General features: G+C 43.9%; 1 protein-coding gene across 2 annotated transcripts in view; it reads left to right on the forward strand.

Annotated features, from left to right (window-relative positions):
- The first annotated feature begins 942 nt into the window (after positions 1-942).
- The window catches only part of G4 (UbiA prenyltransferase family protein), a 110,025-nt gene continuing 93,687 nt past the window's right edge, over positions 943-17,280 (forward strand). The window contains exons 1-5 of one of the 2 annotated variants that reach the window (XM_086490244.1): positions 943-1,191; positions 1,420-1,488; positions 1,616-1,657; positions 1,967-2,061; positions 2,316-2,403. In XM_086490244.1, coding sequence (XP_086346370.1) covers positions 1,056-1,191; positions 1,420-1,488; positions 1,616-1,657; positions 1,967-2,061; positions 2,316-2,403 — 430 coding nt within the window. In that variant the 5' untranslated portion in view covers positions 943-1,055. The remainder of the gene's footprint in view (positions 1,192-1,419; positions 1,489-1,615; positions 1,658-1,966; positions 2,062-2,315; positions 2,404-17,280) is intronic. The other variant, XM_086490245.1, reaches the window with a different exon arrangement.

A 17,280-nucleotide genomic window follows, 5' to 3' on the forward strand; every position in this document is an offset into this window, starting at 1 on the left:
GATACTATGTTAGGGCGACAGAAGAGCTGCGCTCCCAGGCTCCCTATGTTCGCCTGGAAGTGGTGGAAAGGTGTTTTTCTTCCACCCTTCTAGTCTGAACCCAACCTAATGTAATGTGTGCGGATAGCCCTCAAAACGGTTTTGGCAGAGAGCCGATCCTTCACCATTACCAGGCCAACCTTGTCACTAAGTAACATCCATATTAAATGCGGGGTGGAGTAATGGGATCGACGATCCAGGTTGAGGGGCATGATCTCGAGGCGCACTAAACACGGCCGCACAAAAAGCGAGGCACAATAAACTCGGCCAGCGAGAAAAATGAGGCGCGCTGCTGGGTTTTGAACCGGTGACTTTGTAATCCGAGCTGAGGGTCACACAGGCTAACCACCTCACCCACGCACATATCATGTATGCCTAATCATTTTTATGGCCTTATATTGTGAGGTGATATGCATTTCTTAGACTGTTTTGGTTTAGCGCCCGTCCAGGTTTAGTTTTTGATTTGACTACTACCGGCTGCGATCTCCTCGGCTTTCGCGCGTGAGCTTCTCCGCCTTTGATCCCATTACCTCCCTCTCTTAAATATGGGTGTTACTTAGGGTGGGTTCAGACGGGGCGGCGGTAGTACAATGCATTTTCCTGTTCCGCCACCCATAGAATTCACACAAAGCGGAGGGAGGGTGAGCAGTTTGAGTGGTCAACACCAAATCAATGGCTGGAATTGCACCAATCTCCTACGTGGCTGAAGATGTGCAGCTTTCGGGTGGAAGTACCTCATTTCCGAGGGTGGGAGGGTCGCTCATGAAATGGTGGGTCCGGAAATACCTTTGCTTTTTGCCAGCCAATGAGATGTTGCCATGGAGGAGGCACGCCCCTTTCTCTCTCTCTTCCGCCGCCCCGTCTGAACCCAGCCTTAGTCCGCACTGACCCGCAGCTTCGGCCGACCGGCACCTCTGTACTTCCTCGCCGGCTGGAGGCTGACTGCAAAGCCCATGTGCTAGGCGTCTCTCTCTCTCTCAACATATATTGCATTTGGGCAGAGGTACTATCTCAAAATGGCTATGGCACCGAGCTCCCTGCTTCATGTGCAACACGCTTCCACTGTCGCGTCGTCCAAGGCATTTACCCAACACTTACATGCTTTTCATACTCTTTCTCTTCCCACACGGCTGCAGCAACGGTCTCTAACAGGTAGCTCTGTGCGTGGCTGGCTGCGTGCGTGCGTGTGTGTGTGTGTGTGTGTGAGAGAGAGAGAGAGAGAGAGAGAGAGAGAGAGAGAGAGAGAGAGAGAGAGAGGGGCAGACAGGCATTCAGGCTTCAGTATTATTCTGTGCATGTTGCTTTGATTGAAACTGGTACAAACTTGTTGAATTTGGAACATCGAACAATCAGCTATCTCTGTTTTGCCTGTTGTTACAGACTCGCAAGTTTTGATCTCTTCTTTATGTTCAACTCCTGGCTTGCTTGACTGCAGCGTAGAATTCACAGGCATTTCCATTAGCCCATCTGCTCTGTGGTGCTTGTATATGTATAATGATTAAAAAGTGTCGAAGCTTAGGCATTGAGACTAGTTATTCATTCCCTTGACAAGTTATTTACCGTTGTGATTGTACAGGTAGACCGAAGATCAGGGCTGCGGATGTTGGCACAGATGAAGGTATTGTGATCAACGCTCCAGCTGTATTATTTTACAAGTTTCCAACCCAGTTTCCTTCTGCACGTGTGATAGTTGATGACTTTTTTTTGATATCAATCAATACGAACTTGGACCTTGTGTATTCAGCCAACCCCAAGTCAGCAGTCTTTGCATGTCAATCAGTCTCTTGCTGAGGCACATGCCTACTCCTATTCCTGCTGTGAACAGTGTCTTGGCATTTCTTGGTCACACAGTCCAAATTTTTTTCTTAAATTTTGGGCACTATTATGTATTGGCTTCTGCTTATTGCGAAGTGGCTTTTTTTGGCAGTTAAGCCCACTGTACCTGCTTCTGCACCTAAGAAGGCCGATGATAGCGGAGCCTTAAATCAGCTACTTGGGATAAAGGGAGCAACTGCAGAGACGGTACTGTCCCAAAAATCTCCAATATCCACTACCTGTACTTTTCTGTTGTTTCACTGCTTTTCAAGTTTTGGAGTTTAGAAAAGCTTATCATCAAGTTCTTAACACCGTTTCCTCAAATGCGGTTTCTCACTTGGTTGTTAAAATGATGGGACCTTCTTACTTGGTGTCTATAGATGCTAGTGTTTTGCTACGTTTTAGAACACTTGTTTCTGTATTGAATTTACATTTGTGGTGTTATTTATATGCACAAACAGAACAAATGGAAAATAAGGCTTCAACTTACAAAACCAGTCACATGGCCCCCCTTGATCTGGGGTGTTGTTTGCGGGGCTGCAGCATCTGGTACTTTCAAACCCTCCGCTGTTGATTGCACTCCATGAACTTATGATTGCTCTTTACTTTATGAGTAAATATAGACCTTTTTATAATTTGGTGGTATTAGCAAAATACTCAAAGATTTTGTAAAAGATACAATTTGTTGATATTGCTCGAAATCTTCCCATGTTTATGCATTATCAACTATATTTTTGCTTCATTGTGACTAATCTACTTTGCAGCATCTTCAACGCAATAGCAAAAATTCACTTTGCAAAAGTTATATGAATGTATGCTTATGTGGTGTGGGTGTGCTTGAGGTGTGTGTGGAAGCATGTATTCATACTTAGTTCTATGCCCATTATTAGGCATTGATGACATCAAAGACTATATAACCATCATGTCCATTTTGCTTAATATTGAGAAAATATAGTCTACTACACATCAATTTTGCCAAAATCCACAAATTTAAGCAAAAGCCCGAAAATTTCTTGCATCACTTTTGCTGAAACCCACAATTTTAGCAAAAGCTCTGAAATTTTCGAAGCTTCTGTGCATGAAATCTGCAATTTTTGACGTAGATTATCTGTTCTGCAAGTACAGCACAAGGGGGTGTAATTTCACGCATGAATTGATGTCTACCTTTTCTTGCCCGAGGAGACTCGGGCTGCCTTTAACCTGCAAGCAATCTGCACGTGCAGCCTTTTGATTTCGCTGGCTGCTGTGTGCGTGTTTGATACCAGTTTGTTGGCGCGCAAGGGGTTGCAGGTGTGGAGCGCTGCAGGAGTTGCGTACAGCACAGAGAGAGAGAGAGAGAGAGAGAGAGAGAGAGAGAGAGAGAGAGAGAGAGAGAGAGAGAGAGAGAGAGAGAGAGAGAGAGAGAGAGAGAGAGAGAGAGAGAGAGAGAGAGAGAGAGAGAGAGAGAGAGAGTATTGCTTCTACTATGTGATAGTACACAAAGAATAAAAGAATGTATTTTATATGTGTTAGGGTAGTATAAGGGTGTGAACTATAAGGGTGTGTTCACACCCTGTAGGAGTTTGTACATAAGTTGAAGGGCCTTTACACCCAACAATCGGTGAACACTGTAAAATGGGCTCCGAGTAGAAAATGGTGCCTCTGAGTAAGAGCATGGATGCCAAAAGCTCCTTTTCGTAGTTCTGTGCAACCCGCTCTGCTCTCATAAGCTGCAACATGGCCCTTCCGCTGGCGATGCCAACACTCGACCAGTTGTTAACTTCTCTTTGAGAGTCTTGAAGAGGGCTATGTTGGTGATGCCAACACTCGACCAGTTGTTAACTTCTCTTTGAGAGTCTTGAAGGCTGAAATCTCTGATGGTCTTCAAGAAAAAGAAACCCCTTTTTGTGTCAAAACATGTAATGGAGAATCCATCTCCGCAAAATTTGCCAGTAGTACGAGCATAAGCCCAAAAAGCTTTGAATTTCATGTATATTCTTTAAATCTAGCGAATTTATAATGGTTTCAACCTTTGCCGGGTCCATCTTTACACTCTCTATAGAGATAATGTGCCCCGAAAAGTGTATTTTTAGCAAAAAAAGGTCACTCTTTTTCCCATCAACCTCCAATCTACGTTGCCGCAGTGTTTGAAAAATCTGTGACAAATGGTGCCTATGCTCCACTCACTCTTGGAGAATATGATGATGTTATTGAAAAAGGTGCCCACAAATGACCGGTACTCTGAAAAGTCCTGTCCATCATATCGTATTGAACATTGCAAGTTTAGTTGTGAGACTAAAAGGCATCATCAAATGCTCGTACAATTCAAAGGATGTCCTGAACGCAGTCTTGTATACATCTCTAGGAGCAATCCTGATCTGATGATAGCCACTTTTCAGGTCGATTCTACTGATACATGTAGAACCCTATAGCGTGTCCAATATATCATCAATCTTGGGTATTGGAAGTCTGTTCTTGATGGTGATTTTGCTGAGAGCTCTGTTGTCACTGCACATTCTCCAAGATCCATCTTTCTTTAATACGAACAACACTGGCGAACAATAAGGTGATGGATTGGGCTTATAGTAACAAGATTTAGTAGAGCAAGACATCCGATCAACGCGGTCTGGATGTGATTGCTAAACAGTTACAATGATCACGATTTGTAACTGAGATCCTTGACAGAGATGTGATGTGATTAGCGACTAATGTCTTTGTAGAAGTGTTGGAATGGTGGATTCTGGTTCGTAGGTACACATAGTCAATGTCTTCTGAAGAAAGTTTGTCCTTTGGCTGTTTTTATAGGCGTAATCAAGGGCGATTACAATTCTTTAAGGAGGGAAAATGTCACAAAGTGATGATGTGGCATGCCCAACTGGAAGAGAAATGTTTGAATGAACAAGAGAAACGCGACCTGAAGAATAGAGGAAGTTTTGAAGCTAGAGGGGCCTAAAACTAAAAGGAATACAGGATTTTAAATCCTAGTTCTCACCCAGCTTGTGGAGTGTCACAAAATGATGACGTGGCAGTATTGTCCGGACCTGATGACGTGGTAAAATTGTATGGATTCCTGTAAAAAGCATTGACATGTTGACTTGGATTGTTGTACGGATTTCTGTAAAAAGTGTTGACATGTTGACGTGGAAGGTTGTACGGATTTCTGCAATTCACGTGGTTGCTTTTAGGCCACTTGCTTTTGATTTTGAAGGCCAAGGGCCTATAAATATGAACTTAGGGCCACTCGGTAGTGATGGAGTATCTGAGTAGAGACCCTTGTACTCCGTAACTTTGCTCAAGCATTAATATAAAAATAAATATCGAAAGGGGCGCTAGATTTTGGGGCCAGTATCTCTAGGCATGAACTACGCCGTGCCGTGTCGACTCAAGTGAATTGTGATTAAGTTTGTGAAGTGTTTTTAAGTGATTCTCTCGTGTGTGGTGCCCGATTTCCAACTTGGGGTGTCCAAGTCATAGTCACAAGGGACGCGTTAGGAGAAGGGGGACGGGGCTCAAATGGATTTAAGTGTAGAAGAGAGGGCGGGACGGCAAGTGGGGACGGAAAAGTGGGGACAGGAAGACCAAAAATGGGCGTCCCTTGTTATTATGGTCCAAGTCTGTAAAAGTGGTATCCGAGCTACAGGCGTGTCCTTTTCTCAAAGCATTTTGGTCCTCCAAAGTTTACGGGAAATTCTATTTAAGAGTCTGCGTGTCCCAACCTTGGACTTATTAGCCACTCCCACCCTTACTTCATCGCGCATTGGGCGCGCTCCCATCTTCATTGCTCTGTCTTGCAGGGCATAAGCCATAAAGAACCCCAAATGACACATGGATTCAAGTGAGGAATCTCGCAAGAATCAGACGAACCTACCCGACAATTTCGGATAAGGTGAAAGTATGGGAAATTCAAATGGGCAATCAGAAGAAGAGTACTGGCCTCCACGGCCAACAGCAAGTGGATGCTTGTCTAAGTAGATGCTACAGTATTTGAAGGATCCCCAGTATGCGAAATTTTTGATCCGGCACTTGATTGATGAGATGCATTCTCGATGGCGTACGGCCATCGATTCATCGTTAAAGTCCGCATTGAAGAAACCACCCGTCCTGTGGATGTACATTGAAGATGAACTTGATGATGTGATCGAACGACGAGTCAACTAGATATTGAAGACCACGAAGCATTTGAAGAGACGCAGCAAGGGAATAAATTACCCTAGTTATTTGAATCGACAGTCTTCTTTTGCAAACGCACGAAGAGCGAAGAAGTGTGTACGCTTCAAGGGTGTATCCAGTTCGTTCTCATCCTCTTCTGATAGTTCCGGCAGCCTTTCCTCTTTCTGATTCCAGTGATGAGGTAGAAAGGGCAAGAAACAACGGAAGAACCAGAGACATGGAAAGAACAAGAAGGCTGCTAAGAAAAGCAGATCCCACCAAAGATCTCGAAAATTTTCTAACAGTTTTGAGGAGGATTCATCCTCTTTTGAGAGCTCGGAGTCTGATGACGAGATGTTTTATTCTAAGAGGAAGCACTTTTAGAGTCTTTTATAGAGCCAATCGATACGACTTTCTTGAAGATAAGAGCAAGAAGACCAAAGAATTCAAGGAGGGTGGACAAGCAATAAAATTTGATACCTTTTTAGGATTTCGAGATGCGAACAAGGCCTTCGCTTTTATTCGATAGTGTGACATAGCTTTTTTTGGAGGGCTCTATTCAGAGCACTCCAAGATTAAAAGGGAAGCATCCTACTTGAAAGGAAACGCACGGACATGGTGGTCCACTCTTCTGTTACAAAAAGAAGCATCGACAAAGTGGCTAAAGTTCAAGAGACTTTTTATTTCCTTGTGGCTCACTTAGGAGTATGAATGTGATGTGATTATCGCTTGGAATCATCTTCGGATGACCAAGGAAGATACTTTGGATCTTTATTGTGAAAGGTTTTGGGATGTTTTTCTTCTTGCCTCATCTTTTAAAAAGATCAGTTTTAAGGAGCAAATCGAGCGATTTTGTTGTGGACTTTCTTAAGAAATACGAGATTATCGCTTATTACAAAAATCGAAGTCTATGGAGAACTGATGGAAGCAAGGGTTTGCTATGCATTCATGTAACTTGACTTATCCAACATATCAACTTTCGACAAATATTAATAGAAGAAGAGGAAAGAAAGATACACATCCCTGACTGATAGAGGAACAGAAAGACGAATATCTCGAAACGGGGAAGTGTTTTGACTGTGGAGAACAAGGACATATATTTGTGCGGTGCCCCAAAAAGGCACAAGAATGAGATTGATTGACAGACTGAAACAAAACTGGATGAGAAGATACTTGCTTCAGAACAAATATCGAAAAGGAAACTGAAAGGGATACTGATGTGTTCACAGTATTCTGCTTTATGACTTTATGAATGAATAACTTTGTAATGGGAATTTTCGAAGGTGACTCTGATTTATGTATGAATTTACTGTTTTTTAGAAAATCCTGCTATTTGTGTAAAGATAACAGGTGAAATCGAGAATGGGACGATGACAAATTTGCATATCAATGCAATTGGGGCAATGACAGATTCAGAGGGAACCCGATCACGATTCGAGATAAGAATCATGAATTTTGAATGATGATGATGACTGGTGATGAATGATTGAATGAACTATGGTGAGTGCATCAGTGCATCAAGAGTTTTTGAGAAATGAGATGGCTACACAACGAAAAGATGACTAGAATTGAATGATTGAAACACTCTGTTTAGTATGAACTCAGTGTTTGATTGATGAACTGGAATTCTCGAAAATGATTACTCACACATATGATTGTGTTTGAGTGTATGATTAATAGATGGAATGATTGATGAAATGACTGCAACATTTTGGTCTTGAGAAATCTATGGACATGATCGCAATAAGAATTAGTTAATCGGACATCAGTGAAGTCTGGTGTGGATCTAGATGCGATTACTAAATACGTTGCCACGAATCACGGTCCTAGATCTGGATGGATTTTTATGTGATGTAACAGACTGGGACACTCCAAGTCGAGAATCTACCGCGACACCACAAATAATCACTTCAAAACAGTTCACAGTTTACAATTGATTCGACACTGGCCCTGCGGACTTCCGTGCCTAGAGATATTGGCCCCAAAGACTGGCGCCCCTTTCGGTATTTCTTTTTATATTAATTTGTGTTCAAAGTACAAGAGTGTAGGCAGGCGCTCACACTCAGACTCTGCGTCTAGATGCTCTGAGTTATGAGGCCTACCCGCTTATTTAAAGATTACAAGGGATGCTAAAAGCAGAGCCCCAAAAGCTGAAAATCAAAAGCTTGAAAAATAAAGCAAAGGAGGCTTCTCTCTCTCTGAACCTCTTGCATCAAAATAAAGCAAAAAGGTTCTCTCTCTCTCTCTCTCTCTCTCTCTCTCTCTCTCTCTCTCTCTCTCTCATGCTACATTGCGTAGAAAAAGCAATGCCTAAAAGCTGAAATCAGTACGATTTTCCCTGCTGCCGCAAAACGCGGAAGTCCGTACAGCCTGCCACGTGTCAGCCAGCCCGTGAATTGCGCTGCAAAACCCGGAAGCCAGCCATGTCAGCATTTCAATGGTATTCCCAGCCTGGGTGTGTGTGTGGGTCTAGTGGGCAGCAGCCAATAGCCACGTCACTAGTTTGTGACATACCCCTCTCTTGAAAGAATTGTCATTGTCCTCGATTACGCCTGCAAAACAGACAGAGGCCATAAACTGTCTTAGCAGACACTGAGTGTTAGTACCGATGCACTAGGAACACACATCTAGCACATGTACTAATCAACAGTCACATCACATGACATCACTAGACATCACAAGACATCACATGACAAATCACATTAAACATTCATTCGGATCTTAGACCATGATTTATCGGCAATGCAGTTAGCAATCGCATCTAGATCCACTCAGGGCTTCATAGATGCCTGATTGACTAACCGGTATTGCAAGCATGTCTATTCGAGATCATCCAGACCAAAATGCTGCAGTCATTTCATCTATCAGTTCCTGCACTTAAAAACAAGTCAAGAACAAATCAGTTTCATATTTTTTCGGAATTCCATTTCATGAAGTCATACAGCAGAATACTGTCCGCTAGCAGAATACTGTCCGCTCTCAGTATCCCTGAAGCTCAAAGAGACATCAGTGACTCTAGTGTTCAAAAATTAAGGCATTTGTTGACAAAGGAGTGGAGTAACTCCCCTCTTGTGCAACCCACTGCACCAGATCTCCGGCCAAGTTGAATTCGGGGTTCCATTTGGAGTAGACTATGCTAAACCAAAAGCTTCAAGGTAAAGTTTTACAATTTGAGGAGTATCTGCTAGGTCCTCCACTTCGCATCCAATGCAGGATAATTCTTGAATTTAACCAAGAACCGCCTTTGTACCTTACCCTTAATCTTTCTGTCCGAAAGGATGTGCCAAAATCTGTTCAAGAACAAGGATCTCCTCGTTTTCTTCCACTTCGGGTTGCTCATCAGGCTCCCCATCTTCGGGCACATCACCTTTAAAAGGTTTCAAGAGACTCACATGAAATGCATTGTGAATCCTCCACATGTCAGGCAGTTTCAGTCGGAAGGAGACATCATTGATCTTTTTGGAGATTTGGAAAGGTCCATAGTATCTCATACTAAGCTTTGGAAAGAGCCTCTCCTTTCCCTTTTTCTTTCTCAGGCGTGCCTTCTCAAAACGTAAGAGCACCCAATCATCCTCCTTCAATTTCAAGTCGCGACGATGGCGATCTGCTGCCTTTGTTTGTCTTTCTTGAGACTTTTGCAAAGCCTCGCGGACCTTGGCAAAAGACGTGTCTAAGTCGCGTGTGTACTCATCAGCTTCAAAAATCTTATCTTTCGTGCTTAGAAAGGGTGGAACCTTCACTGTGACAAGATGTTCGCCCACCGCATCTGCATTTTGGATAGCTGCTTCTGTGACAAGAAGTAGCGTATTTTTCTCATAAATCTATGCTGTCAATTCCGGCCTTGAGACCAATCGGCTCTCGTAAGCAATGACATGGCCTTCTTGCATTAAGACCACACCTAGACTACGACCACAAGCATCATAAAATACTTCAAATGACTTCTGCAAGTCCGACAAAGTCAAAACTGGCCCCACTGGTCCCGTGTCAATTTCTCTTTCAATGTTTGAAAGGCAGTCACCTCTGTGGGTCCCCATGAGAAAGGGACTCCTTTCTGTGTCAAAATATGCAAAGGGGAAGCAACCTCTGCAAACTTTTGAATGAACCTCCTGTAGTACGAACACAATCCCAAGAAGCTTCTAACTTCATGGACATTCTTCAAATCGGGCCAATCACGGTTGGTCTATATCTTGGCCGGATCCATCTGCACTCCTGCTGCTGACACAATGTGTCCCAAAAAGTGTATCTCTAGTAGGAATATTCACTTTTCTTCGCATTAATCACTAACTTGTGATGTCATAATGCCTGAAAGATTTGAAGCAGATGATCTCTATGTTCTGCCTCATCCTTGGAGAAAACAATGATATCGTCAAAGAAAGTGTCAACAAATATCCTGTACTCTCTAAAAATCTTGTCCATCATCCTGTTAAATGTCGCCGGAGCATTGGTTAAGCCGAAAGGCATCACCAAAAATTCAAATAACCCAGAAGTCGTCCGAGAGGTTGTCTTGTAGACGTCTCCCGACGCGATTCGGATCCGATGATATCCACTCTTCGAATCGATCCTGCTAAAGCAAGAGGATCCCTGTCGAGTATATCATCGATCCTAGGTATCGGAGATCTGTTTTTGATGGTGATTTTGTTGAGAGCTATCAATGTACACTCTCCAAGATCTGTCTTTCTTCAAAGCCAACAACACTGGAGAGCAATACGGTGAAGTACTAGGCTGGACAAGACCCTTTTCCAAGAGGTCTTTCACTTGGTTCATAATCTCTTCGTTCTGGGCTCGGCTCACACAGTAAGATGGTCGGTTAGGTGATGTGCTTCCAGGTATCAGATCAATGGTATGATCTTCAGGATGAGCGGGTGGTAACTTGCCTGGTAGGCTCTTTGAGAAGCAATCGGCATGAGAGTGGAGAAAATCTTGGCGTTCTTTATCAAGTTCATACATATTTGTCTTATCCTCATCACTCAACTCTTTCATAAAGATCGAGTAAACAAAGAGACTGGATTTCATTAACTTTGAAATGGCCGAAGCCGATACAATAGGGACAGACTCGCCCTTAAGTTTTACATCGAGTACAATGGTTCTGCCCTTCTCTGTGGTCAATGTCACTTTCCTCGCCCGATAGTCGACCACGGCGTTGTTCTTGTGGTACCAGGGAATGCCTACGAGAACATCACAAACTTCCAAAGGCATTATGTAAAAGTCCTCATGCTCCAAATACACATGACTATGCAATCGAAGTTTGCCAATGACAGGTGTAATGGCTACATCCCTGCCGGGTGCCGCTAGAACTGCCTCTGCAAATGGTCACATTCGATCGGGAGTGATCTTGAGCCGCGCCGCCAATTCCGGTGAAATGATGCTTGCCTTGGCTGCTCCATCAAAGAAAATCAGGGCTTCTTGGTCTCTCACTTTGCCTCAAGCTCGGCAAAGTTGTGTACTCTTGTCCATTGTGTTGGGATCGGTACCCACACAATCTGGAACCAGTCCTGTTTTCATCTTGCCTTTTCTTCCACGTTCGTCAGCTGGTCTCGAACTCTCAGGCCTTTCGTCGTCCTTGTTTCTGTGTCTTTTTAGGGCACTTCGCGGAGATATGTCCAGTTTCCTGACATCCAAAGCACTCCCCCTCCTTGATGAAGCGAGCTCTCTTCTGAGGAGTGAGTTTGGGTTATGCATCGTTCTCTTTCTTTTCTGGGTTGCTCTTCCTCTTTCTACTTTCATTTGTCGAAGTCTGTTCGGCTCTTTGCGTCATGATCTCATCGGTGGGATAGGTCAAACTGCCAAAGTGAATGGCAAAACCCCGTTTCGCATGACTCATCAACTCCTGAATGGAAGCTGATTTTTGTTCCAAGCAGTGATCTCGGATCTCTGTAGGAAGACCCAAGGTAAACCACTCAATTTGTTCCTTGAACGAGATCTTCTTAAATGAAGAGGCGGGTAGAAAAGAGCTCCAGAATCTCTCGTAATAAGCGTCCTCCGTAACCTTCTTGGTCATCTGAAGATGGTTCCAAGCAATTCGTATGTCACGTTCATACTCTCGAATCAGCCAAGAAGAAATGAAAAGCCTCTTGAATTTGAGCCATTTAACTGGCGTTGTCTTGTTTCATAGAAGCGTGGACCACCAAGTTCAAGCATTCCCCTTAAAGTAAGAGGCAGCTCTTCGAGTCTTAGAGTGCTCTGAGTAACGCTCTCTTGCGAAAGCGATGTCAAAGTACTGTACAAAAGACAAAGCCTTCGAAGCATCTCTATAACCAGAAAACGTGTCAAATTTAATTGACTGTCCATCTTTCTTAAACTCTCGAACTTTCTTGCTTTTGTCTTCCAGACAGTCATACTGGTTGGCTTTGCAAAAATTCTTCTTCTTTGCATAAAAGCTGTTGTCATCCGAGTCCGAACTAGACGAGTCCTTTGTAGAACTGTCAACCACGGGGCGAGATTTAGACTTCTTTGCCTTTTTCTTGCCCTTTCCGAAGCTTTACTTTTTGCTTCGGTTTTTGGCTTTTCTGTCTTCTTCGCTCGAATCGGAGGAGCTAGAAGAACTCTCAGAAGAAGAAGAAGAAGAAGATTCAAAGCGAACGCGCTTCTTCTGCTTTCTTGCCTTTTCAAAAGTAGATTAACGACCCAAATAACCCGGTAAGTCAATGCCTTTCTTCGGCTTTTTGTCGTGCTTTTTAGCTTTGTTTTGCACGTCAAAAAGGTGAGCAATTCGTGCATCAACCACCTCTTCTAATTCTTTCTCTTTATACTTCTTGGGAGTAGGAGGTTTCTTGAGAGCGGGTTTTCAGGGTGGTTTTCTAGTCTTCTGCCACTGCGTGTGCACCTCATTGAAAGAAGTTTGGCTCATATATTTTGCCAATTTCGGGTCCTTCGCAAAATTAAGCATCATCTTTGTTGCATCGCCGATCAATTGTCGACGTCTCTTGATGCTCCGCCTGAGTAGGCCGAGGTGGGCCCTACTGACGTGAATCTTCATTGTGATGCCTTCCCGCATCTCCGGATGCAGAGGGAGTCGATTGATCTTTGCCTGAAGCCATAGGTGTCTCGAAAAAAAGGATCGGATTTCCCGTAGGAAAGAAATCGGCCGCGCTTTGATACCACTGTAACAAACTTGGACACTCCAAGTCGAGAATCTACCGTAACACCACAAATAATCACTTCAAAACAATTCACAGTTCACAATTGACTCGACACTGGCCTGACGGAGTTCCGTGCCTAGAGATATTGGCCCCAAAGATTGGCGCCTCTTTCGGTATTTCTTTTTACATTAATTTGCAGGCGCTCACACTCAGACTCTGCATCCAGATGCTCTGAGTTATGAGGCCTACCCGCTTATTTAAAGATTACAAGGGATGCTAAAAGTAGAGCCCCAAAAGCTGTCACAAAAGCTGAAAATCAAAAGCTTGAAAAATAAAGCAAAAGAGGCTTCTCTATCTCTGAACCTCTTGCATCAAAATAAAGCAAAAAGGTTCTCTCTCTCTCTCTCTCTAATGCTACATTGCATAAACAAAGCAATTCCTAAAAGCTGAAATTTGTACGCTTTTCTTTGCTGCCGCAAAACGCGAAAGCCCGTACAGGCTGCCACGTGTCAGTCAGCCCGTGAATTGCGCTGCAGAATCCGGCAGCCAGCCATGTCAGCATTTCAGCGGTATTCCCTGCCACGTCAGCATTCCGGGGTGTGTGTGTGGTCTAGTGGGCAGCAGCCACGTCACCAGTTTGTGACATGTGATATGATCTGAATGTGAATGTGATGTGATTGTCTTCTTTGTACAAGTGCTGAATTTGTGTCGTGTAGTGCGTTGGTACTTAGAGTCAGTGTCTATTGAACTGATTTATGGCTTATGTCTCATTTTGCAGGCATAATCGAGGGCGATTACAATTCTTTCAAGAGGGGAGTATGTCACAAAATGATGATGGGGCAGTACTGTCCGGACATGATGACGGGCCAGAACTGTACGGATTCCCGTAAAAAGCGTTGACATGCTGACGTGGATTGTGGTACGAATTTTCGTAAAAAGTGTTGACATGTTGACGTGGAAGGATGTACGGATTTTCGCGATTCACGCTGGTTGCTTTTGGGCCAATTGCTTTTGAGTTAGCAGCTTTTCATGTAACTGCTTTTGATTTTGAAGGCCAAGGGCCTATAAATATGAACTTAGGGCCACTTTGAACTAAGTGTGCTAATGAGTATCTGAGCAGAGTAGACCCTTGTACTCTGTAACTTTGCTCAAGTATTAATATAAAAATAAATATTGAAAGGGGCGCGAGATTTTGGGGCCAATACCTCTGGGCATGGAACTACGTTGACCGTGTCGACTCAAATGAATCGTGATTAAGTTTGTGTAGTGTTTTTAAGTGATTCTCTTGTGTGTTGTGCAAGATTCCCGACTTGGGGTGTCCAAATCTGTAACATGGAGAGCCGATCGAGGGGCCCACACCCTAAAAACTGAAAACTGGAACTGTGAGGCTGATTTACGTAAATGGCGTTGACATGCTGACGTGGCAAAATATATAGACGTTGATGTGGCAGTGCTATACAGATTTTTCGTGTTTTGCGCAAGCTGTGTCACATGGCAAGCTATACGGATTTGCGCGATTTGCGCTATCACATTTTGTATTTATGGTGCTAGCTTTAGGGAGCACATGCTTTTGGGAAACCCTTGTACTCTTTATAAGAGCCCTTGAGGCCTCACTCTGCAGAGCATTTGGATGTAGATTCTGAGAACAGAGGACCCTTTGGAGTTGTTGTTGTGACTCATAATAATAAAGAAATACCGGAAGGGGCGCCAGTACGTCTGGGCGCGGACCTCCGCGGTGCCGTGTTGACTCTTTCCTTCTCTCTCCCTCTCTCTAAAAGTTCAATGCTTTTTGCAATTTCTATTTGTGTATTGCAATTGATTTTTCGTTTGGAGTGTCCAAACAAGGAGGCGATAGGAGGAGGATGTCATTTTCTTGGGGCGCTGTCTACATACGTTTTGCTTGGCTTTTACTCTCTCAAACCATGCACAATACTTCGCAAAAGCTTCATGAAGAGGGGCCGGCATTAGAGAGAGAGAGAGAGAGAGAGAGAGAGAGAGAGAGAGAGCGAAATGGAGAGGGTAATGAAGGAGATTTGAAGGCAATGGGGAGCTTGAGAGCTTGTAGGTGTTGGAGAACAAGAGGGAGAGCATACCTTCAATAGGGTTTAGAGGCATGAGAGAGGGGCATCGTACATGAGAGGGAGAGAGAGTGATGGCTCATGGGAGAGAGTGATGGTACGACAGAATGAAACAAGGAACGAGGTTCGAGTGGTTCCGTACTTGCTACGACTGCAAGCCTGCTCGTATCTAAAAGGTACTACCCAAACATGGTGGTCTACCCTGCTGTTGCGCAAGGAGGCACCTATTAAGTGGTTGAAACTCAAACGCGTCTTCACTTTCTCATGGCTCATTGAAGAATATAAAGAGGATGTCTATCTAAAAGGTACTGCCCAAACATGGTGGTCTACCATGCTGTTGCGCAAGGAGGCACCTATTAAGTGGTTGAAACTCAAACGCATCTTCACTCTTTCATGGCTCATCGAGGAATATGAAGAGGATGTCATCGCAACTTGGAATCATTTGAGGATGACCAAAGAAGACACCTTGGACACTTATTGTCAGAGATTTTGAGATACTTTTCTAACAGTCTTTTTGGTCAAGAAGATCACCTTCAAGCAACAAGAGCGATTTTGTTGCGGCTTCCCAAAGAGATGCAAAGTTTTTGTCTACAGAAGAAGTCTGACTCTATTCAGAGACTTTTGAGTCATGCCAAATGGGGTTTTGGTATGTCACAAACTGGTGACGTGGCATGCCAGTACACATCCACACACACCTCGATGGTACTCCCACATTTGCTTGGTGGCTACAGCTGACGTGGCTGGTTGTACGCGGAATCTGCGGAGGATCTGCCACGTGGCAGCGTACGGATGCCAACGCGTTTTGCGGCGCATTTCACGGCCCTGATGACGTGACAGCAGTATACGGCAGTTTGCTTTATTGGTTGTTGTTATCTACGCAAGAGAAAATCCCACGCAAAAAGCTTTAGTAGCTTTTGGGCATTGTTTTATGCTACGCAAGTAGTTGACACAGAGAGAAAACTATAGTTGCTTTAATTTTAAAAGCCTATTTAGAGGTAGGGCAGCTTTTAAAAGAAGCTTTTGGGGCTCTGCTTTTGGCATCCCTTGTACTCTTTAAATAAGCTGGAAGGGGCCTCACAACAGAGAGCATATGGACGTAGAGTCTGAGTGAGCGCCTGCCTGCACTCTTGTACTTTGAACTCAGATTAATACAAAAAGAAATACCGAAAGGGGCGCCAGTCTTTGGGGCCAATATCTCTAAGGCACGGAACTCCGCCGGGCCAGTGTCGAATAAATTGTGAATTGTGAACTGTTTTGAAGTGGTTATTTGGTGCTGTCGCGGTAGATTCTTGACTTCGAGTGTCCAAGTCGGTTACAATAGTATCAAAGCATGGCCGATTTCTCTTCTACGAGAAATCCGATCCCAATTTTTTTTTCCGCGGCACCTATGGCTTTAGGAAGGATCAGTCGACTCCCTCTGCATCCGGAGATGCGGGAAGGGATCACAACGAAGATTCAGGCAAGGAGTATGGCCCGCCTCGGCCTACTAAGGCGGAGTGTCAGGAGATGGAGCGTCGTCAATTAATCTGCGATGCAACAAAGATGATGCTCAATTTTGCGAACGATCCAAAATTTGCAAAATATATGAGGGAGACCTCTTTCTAGGAGGTGCACACGCAGTGGTAGAAAACCACAAAACCACCCTGAAAACCGGCTCTCAAGAAACCTCCTACTCCCAAGAAGTATACAGAGAAGGAATTAGAAGAGGTGGTTGATGCACGAATTGCTTAGCTTTTTGACGCACAACAGAACAAAGCTAAAAAGCACGGCAAAAGCAGAAGAAAGGCATTGACCTCCCGCATTATTTGGGTCGTCAGTCGACATTTGAAAAGGCAAAGAAACAGAAGAAGCGTGTTCGATTTGAAGGAGTACCCAGTTCTTCTTCTTCTTCTTCTTCTTCTGACTGTTCTTCTAGCTTGTCTGACTCGAGCGAAGAAGACAGAAAAGGCAAAAAGCGAAGCAAAAAGCAACGCTACGGAAAGGGCAAGAAAAAGGCAAAGAAGTCTTAATCTCGCTCCATGATTGACAGTTCTACAGAGGACTCGTCTAGTTCGGACTCGGATGACAACAGCTTTTATGCAAAGAAGAAGAATTTTTACAGAGTCAACCAATATGACTTTCTGGAAGACAAAAGCACGAAA

The sequence above is a fragment of the Adiantum capillus-veneris genome, chromosome 19, assembly GCF_014529385.1.
Source record: "Adiantum capillus-veneris isolate H3 chromosome 19, ASM1452938v2, whole genome shotgun sequence".
NCBI classification, from domain to species: Eukaryota; Viridiplantae; Streptophyta; class Polypodiopsida; order Polypodiales; family Pteridaceae; genus Adiantum; species Adiantum capillus-veneris.